Source organism: Plutella xylostella, chromosome 22 (genome assembly GCF_932276165.1).
Source record: "Plutella xylostella chromosome 22, ilPluXylo3.1, whole genome shotgun sequence".
Classification (NCBI taxonomy): Eukaryota; Metazoa; Arthropoda; class Insecta; order Lepidoptera; family Plutellidae; genus Plutella; species Plutella xylostella.
The window spans coordinates 3,896,272-3,916,116 of record NC_064002.1 but is presented as its reverse complement, the minus strand read 5'-3'; the positions used below and the strand labels follow the sequence as shown (position 1 = coordinate 3,916,116).

At 37.6% G+C, this 19,845-nt stretch overlaps 1 protein-coding gene and 1 long non-coding RNA gene across 3 annotated transcripts in view; one reads left to right on the top strand and one right to left on the bottom strand.

Moving 5' to 3' along the window:
- The window catches only part of LOC125488489 (poly [ADP-ribose] polymerase-like), a 54,852-nt gene that overhangs the window by 16,109 nt on the left and 18,898 nt on the right, over nt 1-19,845 (top strand). For both annotated transcript variants that reach the window (XM_048629283.1, XM_048629282.1), the window contains exons 7-15: nt 2,897-3,092; nt 3,978-4,197; nt 5,791-5,895; nt 6,073-6,181; nt 8,288-8,450; nt 14,211-14,367; nt 14,786-14,950; nt 15,275-15,411; nt 15,666-15,802. In XM_048629283.1, coding sequence (XP_048485240.1) covers nt 2,897-3,092; nt 3,978-4,197; nt 5,791-5,895; nt 6,073-6,181; nt 8,288-8,450; nt 14,211-14,367; nt 14,786-14,950; nt 15,275-15,411; nt 15,666-15,802 — 1,389 coding nt within the window. The remainder of the gene's footprint in view (nt 1-2,896; nt 3,093-3,977; nt 4,198-5,790; nt 5,896-6,072; nt 6,182-8,287; nt 8,451-14,210; nt 14,368-14,785; nt 14,951-15,274; nt 15,412-15,665; nt 15,803-19,845) is intronic.
- LOC105391350 lies at nt 12,068-17,289 on the bottom strand. Its single transcript, XR_007267608.1, has 3 exons — nt 16,851-17,289; nt 13,271-16,701; nt 12,068-12,999 (listed from the first exon to the last, which is right to left on the bottom strand). It is a non-coding gene; the product is annotated as an uncharacterized LOC105391350 (long non-coding RNA).

Below are 19,845 nucleotides of genomic sequence, written 5' to 3'. Positions count from 1 at the left end.
TTTATATCGATGTTTATGTCTCCTATAAGGACGATATTCGGGTAACTTTGATTTTGCTGCAGGACTGTATCCAGTGAGTTGAGAAATTTATCAATATTATTGTATGAAGGTGATCTGTAAATGCCCAGTAAACAAAGATTACAGTTTATTCTTAAGAGAAGACAGTTAGCATCTAATATACTTGGCTCGCAGCAGTTAACATTCAGACTTTTTTTCCAGTAAATAACCACTCCATCGTTTTGGATTGGATTATTTTTTGTGCAACTGTAGTCATATTCAGACAAAGTCGGTAATACCGGGTTATTAATTAATCTACACTCTGTTAGAATTATTATGTCAATATTACTATTTATTCTGTGTAACAGTACTGACAAATCGTTAAAATTTTTATTAACACTTCTAATATTTTGGGTAAGAATAGTTATATATTGGTTGGAAGATGGTAGGTAACAATGACATTCCTCAGCTGAGAGTTCGTAGGAACAAGAAACTTGGACATTATCAATGTCCTTGTTAATATCGGAAATTATAGACATTGTTTATATCTAATGTGGATAAATTCGTCACAAACACAAATATTTGAATGATGACTAGGGGAATGTTTAATATTATTTAGTGAGACTAGAGCAACGAAGTAGTTATGCCGCATATTTGATTGAGCTAGTTTAGTTATTGTCAGTTTACAGTGTGAGTTAAGGGGTTGTATGATAAAATATAAAAAGTTGGAGGACATAAGTCTATGCTTATAAGTACAATATATAACTATATTTAGTTGGTAACAATCCATTGCGTATTTTAAAACCCAGATTGGTGGATCTATTGTTGCAGTGAAACGATAATATAATATGAATATAGCTTTTAATAGGTTTAAACTGGCTGGTGAAAGGTTAGTGTAATAGCAATATATACCCATAATAACACAGATTTTATAATATTGATACAAAATAATAAATAATTTGCCTACACAGTATGGTTGTCTATTAAGTATAGCAAAACATTGGGATATGTATGCAATTTCATGTTCTGTTTGTCTGCTATATCTGTACAATATCATAATAGAATATAAACTAGAATAATATACAGTTAATAATATACAGGATGTTAAGTGATATGTAAATATTACGGAAATCTTAAACACAGTGAATTTTGTTTGCTTGATGACCAACACATAACAAATTAACAAAAAGTTTATTCGACAATTTAAGAGTTAAGTGTTTTTAAGAATTCTACATCACGAACATAAAGGTATTCCGAGGATTCCGTCTTTCGTAGGTACACACGTCCGTTTCGTACCCAAGCATATTTGTATCCAAGTTCTCTTGCCTTTTGGCGGGCAGCTGCGTGAAGTGACTTTATTTCTGGGGTCAGATGTTCCACTACGTAGACATTTGCCTTTTTTTCGCACGCAATACCTAAGTGACTGGTATTTAACTTGTCTGTGGGGTGTTCCTTGTTGTACTTAGTGGCAGCTGTAAGGTATGCATCCCTTTGACGTGGGGACTGAAACTTCACTAGTAGGGAGCGGGGGCGGGAACTCTGGGGGTTAGCTTTAGATATGCGAGAACAGAATACGAGGTCGTTGTCCTGGATTTCACAGTCAATCACTTTACTCAATTGTTGCACGATATTTGTAGGATTTTCGGATTTATACTCGGGAACACACTGAATTTCCAGGTTAGCCACACGGGAAAGTTGTTCCAGCTGGTTGATGCGTTGATGGAGGGTAGAAATCGTACAGCGTAGGTTCTCGTTCTCCTTTTGAATCGTTTGCATGGTTTTCTTGAATGACATAACTTCAGACTTGAATTCCTCAAATTTATCGGAGGAGAATTTAATTGACTCCTTAATATCATTCATTTCTGATTTTATGTCACGTAATTGGGTTGCGAGGCAGTCTTTTATTGAGGATTTTATTTGCACACTTAACGAATCCTGCAGCTCCTTTCTGATAGCAGCTGTTAAATCCTCTTTAGTCATGCATCGGTTGCAATTTGTAACGGCAGAGGCAGCACTGTTAGAAGCAGAGGCGGCGGCGGTTGAGGCATTATTTCCCCGCTGTTTACGAACTGTTACGTTTTCCTTAGCAGGGACGCGGATCGGCGTATTTGAATTATCTCCCTTCGGTCGTTTGCTGGTGCACGTCGGGCAGAGCCAGGACTTTATTTGACTCTTGCTGAGGTTCGCAACGTCAATACTAACGCATAGGGCATGATAACTTTCTTTACAAAGCGTACAAACCAAGCATTTTTCGGTTAAACAAATGTCGCTTGTGCAAGCGGCGCATGTTTTGTCCGTTATCTCACTCATAGCGGAGCAGTGGACGGGACGGCGCAAGCGGTTAAATGATGACGTCAGGAGTAAGCGGGACGGATGGATCGGGTATACAACCCAACAGCCGAATTCGGTGCGACGACAGACGACAAGCGGCGGTCTAACAAGGATGTCAGCTGCTTGTGATTGCTTCTGATTCTCGAGTCCGAGCCGACAACACCCGATTTACCCGAAGCACTAGTATTTAGCGATTGGCAAGTTTTAATCACAAATCACAACACTGTGGCTTATTGTCACCACTATAAGAACGATAATTACTTGTGAGAAATATCAATTTTATAACAGAGCCAAGCACACGTCTACTCGCAGCAAAACTCAAGCGACGAAAAAAAAAAAAAAAAAAAAAAAAAAAAAAAAAAAAAAAAAAATTCAGTGATAAAAGAATACACTTGGCAATGTAGTACAGTACAGAACATTGATTGTACAGTCTTTCGCGGCAAAGAAACACCCCTTTGAGAATCACAATGCAACCTGGCAGGTGTCAGGTTTCTTTGCCCCAAGTCAAACCATTACATGTTCATCCGAGGTAATCCAGTAAAATACTATTTTTACATGTAAATCACAGGTAACGTCAGCGAATGGACGAAATGTACACACGTGACCCAAGAGCCGAAAAGGAAGCCTATGAAAGTACCTAAAGAATTTAAAAAGATGCCAATATTCCAAAAGTTTAAGCCGAAAGTGGGAGTAAGATTGTTCCAGGCCGCGCCGCCCCCGCCGCCGCTACTTATTATCAAGAAGGAAGAGTCTGCCGAAAATGGGTAACTTAAATCTTCTACATACATTTACATACATAATATAATCACTCCCAGAGAAGAAATTATATAGTAACTCTAGTCTCTCAGAGAAGAGGCAGACTATGGGCCTCCACGAGCGGTGGTAGCTCAATCGGGTAAGGACCCGCTTCTCACGCCAGAGATGCGGGTTCGAATCCCGGCGCTGACATGTACACTGTACAGTCAGCTGCATAAGTATCTATACACTTTCGAACCATGTCAATCTAACAAACCGCCTACCGCCTATCCATTCATTGAAGCATTGACGGTTCGTCAGTTTGACAAGGTACAGAAGTGTATAACAACGAGATAACAACTTATGCAGCTGACCGTAATAATGAGTTCTTTTCTGAATTTAAGTTCAATGTATACCATCGCTTTTACGGTGAAGGAAAACATCGTGAGGAAACCTGCATATTCTAGATTTAGCACATCTAGATATGTGAACCCTCTAACCCGCAGTGGACCAGCATGGTGGGAAAATGGTCCAAGCTTAGGAAGGCAGTTTAGACCTTGGGGATATGCACAAAGGTTCCATTCGAGAGATCCAGGTGCAGGTACTGTTACCCCCACAGAGAATAGAATAGAATAGGGCCTCCACAAGCCACGATCTGATTGTATCTAACATTATAACAAGTCTTTCATAATTTTTTTCCTGAATATGACACCTATTTGGTCGACATACTTTGTGCTAATAGACAGTCAGACTTTACGTTTTCTCCGAGTAAACATACGGTTTTCACCCCACAAATAAAAGAACTTTCGACGAACTAAAAAAAAAACTTGATATTCAACTTCAAATAACGTTTGCAGAGTAGACGAAATACCTAATAAGAAAACTTCATATTCACCATTTACTAACATTTGCAGAGTAAAGAAAGAGCGCCGCATCCCGCCGCTGAAAAACCTGCAGTTCTTCATTTGGGGCCGCGGACTGAAGGGCAAGGAGGAGCTGAAGCACCGCATATTGAAGCTGGGAGGGCTGGTAGTGTCCAAGCTGACTGATACAGTCGCTGCTGTGGTGTCGACGAAGAAAGATCTAGAGAACATGGCGAGCAAGATGTTGGAGATACAGGAGAAGGATATTGAGGTAGGTTCTTCTGTTTTAGTTAATTACCTGTATTTTGTGTAATAGATTTTATGATTGGCAAGTTGCTTGGCGACCCTCCTTGCGGGGTGAAAGACGCGGAGGGGACGAGGTACCCAAGACGACAGCGGGTAGCGGGAGGGTAGCGGGGAAGGGCAACGCGTGCATTGCATGTCATTGTTACGGCAGTCTCGGCCGCGCAGCCGAGGCGGCCACATGTCTTATATAATCTGTCATAATTTGAGTGCGACCCACATGAGATCATTGATCCTGAGACCATTAGTCTTAGGATGAGTGTTGAGGCCTTTTTAATATTATCATTATATTATTAGGTATTAGGTATCTATAATTCGTCAACAAAATAACGTTAAAAACAACAAATTGTATAATGTCTCAATATAGGGGCTTCTTGTAGAACAGCGTACCGGATCAGTCATGCTACGCGGCTAAAGGTTGGTACTGCGCAGTCAGATACGAAAAAGTAAACAACAAAGACGAAGAGTCCATATGACAGTGCGTCAGTTGTCAGTTCTTGTAACTAGGAAAGCAACCAAAATTTATGTGATTTAATGAAAGTAATTACTGAGCAAAACACAGAGAAAAATTACAAAATTGATGAAATTTTGAAAGAAAATGGTCATATCGTGCTTCGCCTACCCCCATACCACCCGGAATTAAATCCTATTGAACTTGTGTGGCGGTACGTGAAAGGCGAGCTCGCAAGAACGTCGATTGACTCTAACTTAGATAAAGAGATAAAAGACTTAGAGTTGCTTTTCTCTAATTATTCGCCTAAAAAGTGGAGAAATTGTGACGACCATGTCATAAAAAATTAAGACGAATATTATAAATCTGATAGAGTATTTGACAGGTATGTTATTGTTTATTTATAATTTATTGTAAATTAAACATAAATTGGTTTTTGTCTTAGATTTATAATTGAAGTTAATGAAAACGATGATGAAGATGAGGATGACGACGACGATGAACAAGTTCAAACAGAGAGTGAACATGAAAGTGACAAATAAAACACTTTTACATAAATAAATTCAAATTGGTAGATATTCTGAAGGTAAACATCCAAATTTTAATGCTGTCAAACTATAAATTTTAAGCTAAATATGACATTTACGGGAACACTCATAGAATAAAATTTTACTTACGTCAGAAATAGTTACAAGCTATCGCGAGATTAATCCGGGCACACTTTTCTACGTGTGTAGCATGTCGTGCTACCTCGCCCCCGCCACTTCTTTCACCCCGCAAGGAGGGTCGCCAAGTAACTTGCCGCATTATAGTTAGGCAAATTCCTCATCATAATGACATGTTATGATTTTTAAGTTCTTGGCGTATGTGGCGCTAATCCTTAGTCAGGATAATAGTTTCTAGTTATGACAGTCCGAACCGATCGCATGCCTTTTACCTCAGAGTAGAATAACTTAGCTTTATTTATAAACACTTTATTGTACATTATAAAGTTACAATTAATAAAAGGTGAAGAACATTAAAAGAAAACTAACAATGTACAAAGGCGGGCTTATTGCCAAAAGGCAGTATCCAGTGTTAGGTTATTCTTATGTGTATTTAAAATTGCAGGTTGTTGAAGAGAGTTTTATTGATTTAATCGATCCTGAGACCGGTACTATTGCCAGATCAATTGAACTTATCAAGGAAAACAACATAGCTGATTGGGGCTCTGACGTAAGTTTTTTTTGTATTACTTACTCATGTACATTATAACTGGCAATACTCTTGGCCCACAAATAAATATTGTTGTCTCATTTATTAAAACATGATCACTTGAGGGACTTTCGCTACCGAGGTTGTTTTTTGTTTTTTTATTATATTTATCTTTTTATTTATTTTTTTCAACAAAAGCCGGCAAAGCGCATTCCTCAAGATGTGATGGACGGCAAGTCTATCCCTAAATCAGGCAGCATGTATGTCAAATCAGAAAAGTCTGGCACCAAGAAGTTGAAGCTGAAAGGTAAATACCAATCTATCTCAAATGTGTATCCAAAATATGTTTATGATAATAGTTATGTTTATTTATCAGTATGAGAAAAGTCCTATCGTGGGAGTGGTAGATAGGAAACACAAACTCAGGGTTACAAGTTCACTGTATTTAAGGTTCTACAGACACGGATTATACAAGTGAGGTAGTCTTTTCAAGGGCGTACCCAGGATTTCAGCTAGGGAGGGGCAGCTCATACTTGTTTCATTTTGCGCAGAGTAGGTAACACGTTTTTAATTACCACTTGGCAGGAAAAATATGTTTATTTTATCTTCTCGCCCTTTCGAACCTGAACTTCACATTTGTGCGTAGCTATTGTCGCACAAATATTATCATAGAATCATTGTGTTTTGCAAATATTAATATGCTTACAAAAAATGCACAAAATTGCATTAGGTAGTATTTTATCATAATAATTGTACTTGTACCTACCATGAACCAGCACCCATGGTCCCAAACATGTGGAAGGCGTTCATGGGGCCGAATTATTATTATTAATTATTACCCATTTGACAAAATAATTATACCTATATAAAATGTGACACCAACCAACCATACTCCCTGCTTAGACTACCTATACAAGTAAACCCAAGGAAAACCCCCAGTTAGTGCAGGACTATTCTATGATATGGAGAAAACTAATAAAGGGTTATGGTATAGGGTTCTAAATGGACTGGGTAACTGGGACTATGGAAGGACTATGGCTCCCGTCTGACCTTCACACACGGATATAAAGGCAGGGGATGACTCTTAGACACAGTAAATCCCCCCCCCCTCCAAACAGTCGCTAGCACATTACAGTAGTAACGTAGCAGCAGGGGGGGCAACATGTCATGAGGTTCTATGGATACAGCTCTCAGGATAATCGAGTTATCGGTCAAGATCCCTATAATACCTTACTGGGTAACACATCCTTTTACGAACATTTTTGCTCTAGTGAAACACCACTCAAGCTAGCCAAGTAAAAGGTGGGAGATCCTGTTCCTCTTCAGTGTTCTGGACACCAAAATAAAGGCAAGCCAGGGATGAGGAACAGGGGTCCTCCGTCCTCCGTCTGAAATCTGATGGATGGAGGAGTCCCTAATGCCCAACAGCTGCCCAGAAGCTGCCCTGCCCCTTTATGATTACTATTTTCAATCGGTATATACCTAATATAGAGACTGAAACTGAAGATTTGAGCTAATAAGTTTTTTTATATTCCCGTTAAAGTTGTCATTTATGTGATGGAAGTCAACACTATCTCATAAGAATAAAAAAATAAGTCAAAAAGCTAAGTTTATAAGAATAAGTAAAAAAGCTGAATATAATTTTTGTTTTCATGATATAGTTGCAATGATTGATTTAAAAATTAATTCATATATTCTGTTTTTTATTTCAGTCAATGAAGTAGGTATCCTAAGTAAAATATCGTAATGCGTGTAAGTGGTGTTGAAACCCAGATAGCACGAATGTACTATGACTTTTCCGGGAAAACGTAAAATGTATGTTTTTTTATTATTTTTCCCTTGGAATATAAGGCGATATTATGCAAGTTTTTTAAACATATGATAGAAAAAAAATCTCAGTTTCGAAAGAGCTAGGGGGGGGGCAGCTGCCCCCCCCTGCCCCTACCTGGGTACGCCCATGAGTCTTTTGCTTATATACTAAACTAATGTCCGTTGAAGGCGCAAACGAGCGTGGTGTAGCCGGGAACGAGTTAGCCGCGACTGACTGCGCGGGCTTCGCTGGCCGGTGGCGCGAGCGCGGGGTGCGCGCGGGTGAAGGGGAGGACGCGGGACGCGGTCTGCGCAGTAAAACGGCGCGGCGGCGTGGGACGCTAACCGTTTTCGGCGCGCGATTTGTTTTCGCGGGAAAACGGTTAGCAGTCTTGTTACATCAGTTTTTTTTCCACATCAGCTTGGCTTCGACGAAAGGTTTTACCGTGTGAATCAAAAGTAGCCTATGACACGCATAAGTCACGTGACTTCCTATTGCAAAAATAATAATGATAACATTTATAAACTATGTTCATAACGGCTTTACCTACCATGTTTTACTCACCATTTCACTCATATCTCACTCTATATTACGTTCCCATAGGAGGCACAGCAGTGGACCCAGACTCGGGTCTAGAGGACGTGGCGCACGTGTACAAAGACTACGACGAGACCAAGTACACGGTCGTGTTGGGACAGACCGACGTCGTCGCCAAGAAGAACTCGTACTACAAGATGCAAATACTCGAGGCTGATGACAAGATGAAGTGAGTTGATTTTGTTTTGCTATATTTTTTTTTATTAACAAAGAGTTTTGCCTCTTATGTTTCGACCAAAATATGTAAGCAATGATGAATTGTATCGCTTTCGACTTCCCTGTATACCTCTACATACGTCCGGTCTATATGTCGCAGGCATCTGGTTTAATCTCCTGTTTGATTGAACCGCTAGCCCGTTCATTGGATGACGCTACTCAGTTGAATGACTAAAGAACAACTCGTCAAGTGGTTGACTGTAACGTCCAACGTCTTGACTGAACGTTATTCAGCGAAGTCGTTAAATGGGATATAGTATAGCAACTTTGTAATGTCTGGTTAGGATGAACATTACAAGACAAGAGTCAACAAAAAGACTATGTTACAAAGCTCTCATCTCACAAATTAACTAAACAATAACAATAAACGTACCTTGATATTGTTGTTCATAATTATCCAGTTTCAGCACATTTTTTTCTTTGAAACTATCCGCCGGCGGTGTAATAATAGGTAAATCCATGTTGTCACACTATTTTAACATAAATAACGCACTTTAAAGCTAATTTATTTGCAAAAAATAACAATATAAGTGTTTTTTGTGTCAGCTGTTCGCTGTTAGACGCCATATTTATTCACCACCTGACTGATTTTAAGTCCGCTAACTAGTTGGACGTTCTGTGACGCTTGTACAATCAACGTTCGGCCTAGTCATACAACTGAATAGCGTCATCCAATGAACGGGCTAGCGGTTCAATCAAACAGGAGATTAAACCAGATGCCTGCGACATATACACACCTTGGGCAGTCAGCGACTGACCGTATTCTGACTGGCTGGCCGGCAAAGTTATCTATTAAATTCGCTGCGGGTTTTTAGTGCCTGCACCTCTGGTTCTCTTTGATGAAGTCTGCCCAGTCTGCATCTGCATATCCACAAAGCGGCTTCTCTGTACTTCTATAATACGTAAGGCAATGGTCTCAGGTCAGAAGGTACCCGCTTCACAGCCTTCCAGTGACTCTGGTCGTAGTAGCATCTAACCTCCATCCAGTTAAACAGTAACGAATAACGCCTTTTCTTCCCCAGTATATTTGAGATCACACGTGCGTTGACTAAGTACAGTGAAACCTGGTTAAGTGAGACTTCAAGGGTCCTGCAATATCGTTTCCTTTCCGACCGACAAATCGTTCACGGCGACACACCCTAGACCACCAAGTGTTTGTTCACCAACACGTTTTTTTTTTGTTTAAGGTCACAGCACACTAACGTAACGTAAACGGATCGCCTTTTGTTTCTCTCTGCGAACGCCTAATTGACAGAAGAAAGAAAGGCAATCCGTTTACGTTACGTTTATATGTGCTTGTGACCTTTATTATTATTATTATTTATTATTAATCTTTGCAGTGTTATACATTAGGTACAAAAGAATTTCCACCAAACCAATATTTTTGGTTACTGTGGGTAAACGGTGACATTTTAATAAACTATTAGACTTTAATAAACAGCTTATTTGCACTGAAAAAAATTAACAGCTATAAATAAACAAGCCGCTGCTATTTACAACCGAGTAACTTGCTTCGGAGGGAGCCTGCAAAGTTTGTTGCTAAAATTATACAAGTCAACTTTGTTAACGTATGTTGGTAATGTTAACCCAGTAAGTTGCTCAAAAATACGTATACAAGATTGGTTTCTTCTAATCTATTCTCTTAGTAAACTTAACAAACCTATTTTCTATAGTAAATCGAGTTACTTTGTTAAAAATACTCAAGCTTCTTAGTATTACAAATCAATTCAATCTGTAACTGCAACAACTAACTTGGTTGAAGAAATGGACACAACTGTCGCCACAACCAACGGGCTTTGTTGTGTTTAGCAAAGTAATTTAGTAGGCTCAAATATGTCGCTTCGTAAAACTAGACAAGAAGCTTGATAATGATAATCAATTTATTGGGTAGGGACAGCTAATCTACTTGGTTATTTCTACTCAATTCATATTGGTATACGTAGCCAAGTTACTGGGTACTTCCAATCTAATACACTATGTTCTTTCTAGTCAATTAAGATTGGTATATTTAGCCAAGTTACTTTGTATTCTTAGGCGGGTTTACTGGGTAACCATAGCTAAAATACTTTGTTGCAAGTACCATTTTAAACGACACATATCTATTATGCTATATATTTTCAGTATAAGCTGAACTATGACTTTACGTAAAGCCATTATACAAGGTCAGCTCATACTGAAAATATGTAGTTAGATATGTGGTCGTTTAAAATGGTACTTGCAACAAAGTATTTTAGCTATGGTTTCCCAGTAAACCCGCCTAAGAAAAAAAATGAAAGAAAATTATGTACATACGAAATTAGCTTTATTCAGTACACCATACAGCAGGGGTCGGCAAGTAGTTTTAGGTAGAGTCCGGATATTGGTCGAAAATTTTTTAAAGGTCCAGAAAAAAAAACTGATAATAATTGAGTAAGTACAGCTATTTATTACTAAAATTAGTGAGAAAAATTGTATCGTCGGTCTTGAGCCAGGTTTTTATAGTTTGGTTCTCGTGAAGAACAGCTAATTCTCGTGAAGAGTGTCTTCTAAGTGAGTGTGTGTTAAACAAAAACAATGTTTGTTTTAAAAAAAAAAATCTAAATTTTAAAAAGATGTTTCGCATATATTACCTATATCGAACCAAAAATTGTCACCAACTTGATGGCAAGTTTTTTGCAATTTTGATATTTTCTGGGACATGTTTGACCCAAAATTCTTCAGTTAAGTATCACCTTTTTATATATTTGCAAAGACACATCTTGCAGATCGATTATTTCCATTTGAAGTGACGCCTTTGGCAGATTAAATAACTTGGCAGCAAGGACTTGTGCTTGGCAGCCACATCTGTCCATTCGGCGGCTGCATCAACTTCAAAGGGTGACTTAAGAAACAGAGATAGCTTCCCATCTCTGCAAAGTCTTGGAACCTTGTGGCAAATTCGTTGCTAAGAAAAAAAATATGTAGACATTGCAATGTCTTCTTCAGAGTTCTCTTCATTATAATCATTATGGTCATCGGAGAAGCTATAAGTACCTATGAACAGAGCGCGCGCGGCGACTTGACGGCGCGGGCGGCGCGACGGCGGCGGCGCGATGTTTTTGATCGATATCGATGTTGTAAAACAGATTAATAAAACAAAAAAAAAACACACACTCACGCCTTGTACTAATGTACTCCCTTGCGGGGTAGGCAGAGGTGCATTGCTGCACCCACTTTTCGCCAGAGCGTTATGTTAATCCCAATGTAATAGGGGGCGAGCCTATTGCCATTTTACGGGCACATCCAAGACCCGAGAACAAATATCTGTGTTTAAACAAATATCTGCCCCAGCCGGGAATCGAACCCGGGACCATCAGCTCAGTAATCAGGGTCACTAACCACTACGCCATTCGGTCGTCAGATTAATTATTGGTTCAAAATATTACAATCATATTCAAAGTAAATACTTTGAATATTGTAATGTAGGCATGTCAAGTATAAATAAATATGTATACTTGAAATGCCTACATTACAATATTTGGCGGTCCGAGGTTCAACCTTTCGCGGTCCGCAAACGGACCGCGGTCCGCCTGTTGCTGACCGTTGCCATACAGTCATTTCAGGTAACAAACTACTCTGTTATAAGAATTAATCTTAAAACTAGTACACAATATCAAGAAACTGTGTTTGTTAATACATTGTTTACATAAAAAAACAAATGACAGTTATTGTAATGTTAGCAAGTTACTTTACATAAATTTATACTTTTAGTTGATTAGCCAGAACATAAGATAATAAATATAGAATAAGCTAAGATAATAGGTATGTAATGACACTAATGACCTAACTTTTATACAACCCAATAATACCGTCATATAAACTTTTAAATAGATCTAAATCAAACATAATTCACATTCATCATCGGGAAAATGATCATAAATGCTACACTCTAAACAGTTTTTACACCAAAAAAAATTAAAGTGCAATAAATTCTTTACATATTGTTCGTTTTCTATTATAAAATGTTCTGGTTGAGCTTCATTACAAACCGTCAAAAAATCACACCCAAAACACTTACTAGACAAAATAAAATGTGTCTTAACCCAAGGCCATTTTAAGTATTTCAGTAATTGGAAATGATTTTTAGTTAAAAAATTGTCAATATCTATGATCATCGATATCTTAGATGCGTAGGTCATATCAGGAATATATCGTAACTAATGTAATTTACACATTAAAGTAATATTAGACAATATTTTGCTTGATGAGAAGTAACTTAAGAATACAATTTAAACATCCATGCATCAATGGATTCACCGACAATAATTATAAAAGGTGACAGTGAGCCCATATTATAGAAATTTTGTTAGCTTACTTGTTACCATAGTACAGATATCGGAGTAACTTCTGACATGAAGAATAATACTGGCCGTGGTCTCTGCTTTTGAAGGACGCCAAATCTTTTTTGCTGCGTTCTTCAGCCTTAAGGGTGGTGGACGGTGGTATGAACAGCAAACATGCTATGTTTGATGTCTCCTCTGAACCTGAAATATAGATTATTAGCTATTATTTAGTTTATACCCCTTGTATATTGGTTATCACATAGGTATCATTTAAACTATAGATACTGCCTATGATAATCATTCAAACTATAGATACTGCTTAACAAAATTCCGTAAAAAACATAGGTAAGAATGAGAAAACATAGGTATTAGAATTTTTATACGAGTCGGGTAGGGTAGGGGTAGAATAGATAGACGTATTCAAAAGTACTTAAACTAAAGCAGACAAAAAATAAAAATAAACTGAACTCACCAGGACATATCCTTTCGGTTTTTAAGAGCAGCATATTCATTGAAGTATTGAGCTGTGGATAACTCTTTTGAAGCAATTATCCTTGTCTCTGTGGTCTCTTCACACCTTTGTTCTACAGCTGTCCAAGGCCTAAGCGTAATTGTGAAGCCTTAACAGTTTGTCTTCTTCATCTTTCTTATTAGTCCGTCTGGTAAACGAAAGCTTGGAGATAGAGGTGAAGACCTGCGCCTCGGGAGGAGCTTCAACAGACACGTCCGTCACGCGACTATGATTTGGGAGAAATGGCCGAAATCTCAGGCTATGTAGCCGATTCCTTGTTTATTTTTTATCAAGTTACTCGGATATAAATAGTATTCGCCCACTCAATTGTTAATTAATGAGCTGTGCTTATTTACCAATATATAGGTGGCACGGTTACATGCATCATAGTGAGTTATTTAATTTTAACTACGTTGATGTCTAAAATTAAATAAATTACTTCTTATCATTAAATAATAATGTAAGCTTGTCTATTTTTAACCAAACTCGTAACTGAAAATTTTAGCCAACTATGATTATATCCAAAATTAAATAACTTACTTATTATGAAACAATAATGTAAGCTTGTCTATTTTTAACCAAGCTCGGTGTAAACTATAGCCAACTATGATTATGACTAAAATTAAATAACTTACTTACTATGTAATAAATATGTAACTTGTTTAGTTTCAACCGAATATGGTTTTGGTAATTTTTAGTCGAGTTGGTAATTTAGAAATAGACGAGTACTTTGTTAATAATAGCCAAGAATATTTAGCAATACTTGCTTGTACAATATTAGCTAAGCTTAATTGCATAATTTAAATATGTCTTGATTGAATGCAGCTGAATAATTTTTTACCAAGCTAAATTGGTACTTTGCTAAAAATTATTTTTTTCAGTGTGTATAATCTGTGTGTAGATACTGGTTGTTCCGCGCGTGGGGCCGCATCGGCACGACCATCGGCAGCAGCAAGGTGGAGAAATGCAAGAATGTGGACGAAGCTTTACGCAAGTTCAAGGACCTTTATATGGAGAAGACTGGGAATCCTTGGGAGAGGCGAGATCATTTTGAAAAGGTGAGCTGATTGATTTTATAATTGTTTAATTCTGATGTAGCTAACAGTACGACTAGAGGCGATTTTAATATTAAAAGTAAAAAAAATAAGAGGATGAATGCCGTTAAATAAAGCTCAAGCGGAAAGTTTACCGTAATTTTTGAATTAACGTCCTTGAAAACATCGTGTGACAAACAACAATGTCACGAGCGGGCTCATGCTGACTTGCTCTAATCTTAGTTGGTGTGGGCGGCAGAGAATTTGCTTGTAAACCGCGCAAACCGCCTGCTCCGCCCGCTTGCGTCCAGGACGCGGCCTTATAAACATAAATATAATTTTAATAAGGTTTCTGTTGGAACAGCACACTATAAAATTTAAAATGTAACTAATTGCTCTCCAATCCTAATAATCCCATTTATATTTAATATCCTTATGTCAGGTGCCTGGTTGCTACTGCCCCGTGGACGTGGACTACGGTGACGACGAGGCCAGCGCGAAGGTTCTGAAGCCTGACGACAAGTGCAAGCTGCCCATGCCCGTGCAGAACCTGGTGTTGACCATCTTCGACATCAACGTCATGAAGAAAACTTTGCTGGAGTTTGAGGTATGTACAGAGCGCCAACCCAGCTTTTACAACGAGAATATACACGGGAGCTAGGCTGGCTGAGCTGATTTACGTGTATAAGTAAAGGTTCCACTCGAGAGAGCCACGTAAAGGAGCTTCACCCACCCCCCTCCCACCCTAAGAATAGATTGAGGTATGTAGGCATACATCTGTGAGCTTGCTTTTCAAGCTTAGGGAGGGAGGTCAGACTTAGAGAAGCATTTGTCCAGCAGCATTAGTTTTGGCTGATGATGATGGTATCTTTTGATGATGATTTAATGTTTTTTTAATGTAATTAAAACTGGTCTGTTTGTTTATTTTCAGCTGGACACAGAGAAAATGCCACTCGGAAAGTTGTCAAAGAAACAAATAAAGTCCGGCTACAAAGTGCTGTGTGACCTGCTCAAACATATCGAGAAAGGAATGGCCAGTAAGAACAAACTCATCGACGCAACTAATAGGTAAGAAAACAATCTCATTAAGAACGAATCCAGAGGGCGTAGTAAAGTATATCTCACATTTCAAGCGGTAAAAAATACTGTAGTATTGTATTGTTATTGAACTACTCTCCCGAGCCGTACAAATTTGTGTTTAGCAGTTAATTTTTCTGTGGTTTAGTTATTACTGCTCGAAAGGTGTAAAAACTCGAACTTCGCATGTAGGCAAGTAAATTAGTAGGTGACTAAACTTATTTAATTTTGTATGTGGTTTTCAGTTTCTACACTCTTATTCCGCATAATTTCGGTGTTCAAAACGCTCCAATGCTGGACAATGTAGAGCTCATAAAGAAGAAAACCGAAATGCTGGACAACCTCTTAGAAATTGAGATTGCGTACAGCTTGTTGAAATCTGGTAAGTTTTTACATTATAATATCTTGTCATTTTATTATTACAGTTATTGATTTTGTTCTTGTTTTCTGTAACATCCTAACTGAGTTCTAAAACTACAACTACATAAAGTCACTCAACTTCAAACAACGCAAGAAACATTCCTAAGATTTTCTTCTTTATAAATTAGGATAGCTTATTTTTCACCATTATTATGTGCTACTCAGCTATAATCACAGACTACTTAGAAGAACTAACGTTCAGACCGCCATGTCGCATACTTTGTCTTTGCATCATTCAATGACCAAAAAAAAAAAAGAGGACATGCCCTATCCACGAAAAAAACGCGCTTTGGTGTCAATTAAAATGGCGGCTTGCTTCTTGAAAAATGTAAACAAACAAATTGTTTGACAGCTGAAGTACCTTGTGTTTGGATGTCAATCAACATGGCGACCGGTCGCAATGTTGTATTGTAATTTTCGTGGATAGGGCAGGTCCTCTTTTTTTTCTTTGGTCATTGGCATCATTGCAAGAATTGAACATGACATTTTTTTTTTTAAGGTGCTCGGTTTTTTTTTTTTTTGGCTGAGGAATCAAAATTTTCAGCCTTAATATATAACCGAGCACCCTACGGTTTGAAATCGGGCATTTTCCTTATGGCCAATATTTCCAATCGCCAGACATTAATTTGTTCCTAGGAATAAATGTGCTGTCCGGCGATTGAAAATACGGCCCATTCAAAAATAAATACATTACGGGAGATATAATTAAAACAAAATGATTATTTAAATAGTTTTTTATTTTACTAAAATACTACTACATACCCTTAACTTCAAGGCATGCCATTTTATTTGGTGGTTGTGCATATGAATGGTCAATGTGGCGCTTCTTGGAATAACTATGATCTGTTGTCTTCTTGGCATCTGAAAATTAGAAAACATTAATACAAATCAAAGTTAAATAAAAATTACTTGTTAATTATGACATTAAACGAAAATGCATGTTGAAGGACGATTGATTTTGAAATAGGTACGCATCATCAATAATTCATCATGAATTCAGCAACACCTACCTGTTTCTGTAAGGACCGGTGACGGATGTCCTGAGGAAATCTCCAAGTCAGTAAACAAGGATGGATAGGCATCACCCTTCAAACGATTAGTCATCGGGTTAACAAACCTCTGTTCAAAATGTTTATGGCACACAAACATGTTCGTGGTGATTATTTCACCAATATTTTCGTAACCTATGCACTTTAACCACCGGTTTTTGCTGTCCTCTGCAGCGGGTAATTTATGCAATTTAACGTCCTGTCGTTTATTATTGCAAACGGCACACAACACTTTCGAAACATTTCCGAAAATTTACACGATATTGCACAAATTGTGGATTTAAAGAGGCGGAAATTAATCGACGCAAGCACTTCTCAACAACAATAAGCAATGGCGGCCTGGCGTGCTGGCTGTCACTGTCATGCAAATTCTCAATGGCGCCCGAATATTGGAGGGGGAGAAGTACTTCTCGCGGCCTCCGGTTGAGGCTTCGCCACCTTCTTTCACTACTTTATCTTTCTTCTTCTTCCCCTTTCCGTCCACTTGCAGAGACACATTGCGGTTCTTCTCCATATTTAACAGCTCCTGCGTAGTAAAAACAAAAAGCCTTTCAGAAACTAGGTTTATACATTCCAATTATATTAATTGTACTTACCTAATAATACATTGCTGTACATGTTTTGTAACCACAGATGATAATAGCATGAACTTCTGTCTATATTATCTTTTGTGGTTCCATTTGCTATTATGTACCTACCTTTTTAAGACAATTTTGGGTCCCACTTACCTTTAGGTAAACCCTAATTCGATTCTAGTCATAATTACTTACCTGATTTTTGAGGCTCAATGCATTGTTTTCACATCAGTGCAAGCATAATATTTTCCTATTTTTTTAAGTTTCTATGTGCTGTGTTAAACTGACTCTATTTGTAAAGGCTCTAGTCAATATTTTAAGCCATAACTACAAATCAGCTTATTGATCATTATAAATATAATGAATAATTCGATAAATATGGTGGATAGTGTCGTGGAAAGCGCTGATTCATAAAAATGAATCTTGGTTGAGTTTGTGGAGCGTTTGCAATGTTAGCAGATTTGGGAGGCTTAAAAGTTTGTATAATTACTGAGATTATAAGTTATTTACACTAGTTATTAACGACTGCGTTGGCGTTAAAGACATACAAGTTAAATCTTGAAACGTGATCCTTATTGTTAGACGTGAAAATACAACGAAAAGAAGTCTATAGGACTGATGGTTAAACAGTTTTACGCCGTTACTATTAAATAGTTTGTATTATTATATTGTTTAAAATGCCTTTTTGAATAAAGTTGCGATGACTTTTCTGACTGAACTAACGGTTTCTTATAGTAGAAGACCCACGATGACACAACTTGTTTTTTAAAGTCTTATTTGTTATTACTATGATAATGTCATAGTGAGAAATATGATCAGTGCCAAATCGTAGACATCATGAAATGGCAAAATAATAATAAATAAAAACGTAGTGCGTCCACGGTAGGTAGAAAAGTAGAAAATGTAGTCTCGGCTGGAAAAAAATCAATGACCTAACAATTTGTATATTAATACTAAGTAAGTAATACCTATCTCACCATGGCATTATCAATAACATATTAAATATAAATTTAATCTCGTCTGTAGCGATTTGTAATCTGAATAATAATTATGGTTCATTAATTATAACCTTGTAAAGTAGCTTTCGTTAGTACGTAAATGCACTTTATTTGATATTGATCACATTCATACATATCCAATTTAGTAAAAAAACTAAAGTTTTATTGTAGATGAATCACTATTTTCAAGTAAACTGCTAACCGGTATGGAATCTTATGTAGTTTCGAACGGATATCCCTACATAACATAATAAGTTATGAGTTATGATGCGCCATGTAGATTAGCTTGCTTCGTGTATAATAATGAAATGAGGTAGAGAATGCATGAAAGAGAAGTGTAATAACAATTTAACAATATTTATGTAATTTTATTTTAATAATATGAAATTGACAATTGTTTAACTTTTTTCCTGTTATCAGCACCGAATATTATTAATAAAATTGTTAACATTGAATTGTTATATCTGGACCAATGTTGTTTAATGTTGAACTTTGTGGAATTAACTATAGTATACTTATTTAATTTGATGTCTGTTGCGATCATCTATCTTCTATTGCATTGCCATTGTCACCTGTATGTAACTATAACGGGTTTCCTACTTTAAATCGAATGCCTATTGATCGAATAACACAACCACGAACACTATAAGTAGTAGGTACGTAAAACATTCATGAAGTCGAGGCATCACGATAGCAATTGTCTGGCTTGAATCGTCAAAAATCGAATGATCCATCCCTAGCGATTTTTCTAGAACGGTCATGGGACTGAGTTCGGGGGTTTTCGATTCGATCAGTCGACATAGATATTAGATTTGAAGTATCTTTATCATAATAATTTCATTTATACGGTATGGATTTTAGAGACTGTTTGAAGCATCTACAATTTCACAGATCGATATTATAAGAGTAGAGAACCGGAATAAGGGGCCGTCCATTAATCACGTGAGGTCGTTTTTCCCATTTTTTGACCCCCCCCTCCCCTCTGGTGATATTTGGTGAGGTTTGGGAACACCCCCCCCCCCTCCCCCCTCTTGGATCACGTGTATTTTTTGGAAGTATAATGTAAAGGCTATTTTTGACTAGAAAAAATATAACGAATATTACGGCGGGCGAGTCAATCAAGGTCATACTACAAATTGTTCAAAATTATGCGCCGTTCAAAATTCGCGGGTCAGCAATACCTAGCGCTTTTTGTCAAAAATTAATACACGTGATGTCTAACCAGACCCCCCCCTCCCCCCTCGTGATGTTTCGTGAGGTTTTCCGTACCCCCTCCCCCCCCCCTTTGAGCCTCACGTGATTAATGGACGGCCCCTAAGTACGTATTCAAAATAAACCGAATAAAATAAGACTCTCTTTTATATCAGGTTCCCAAAATGTGTT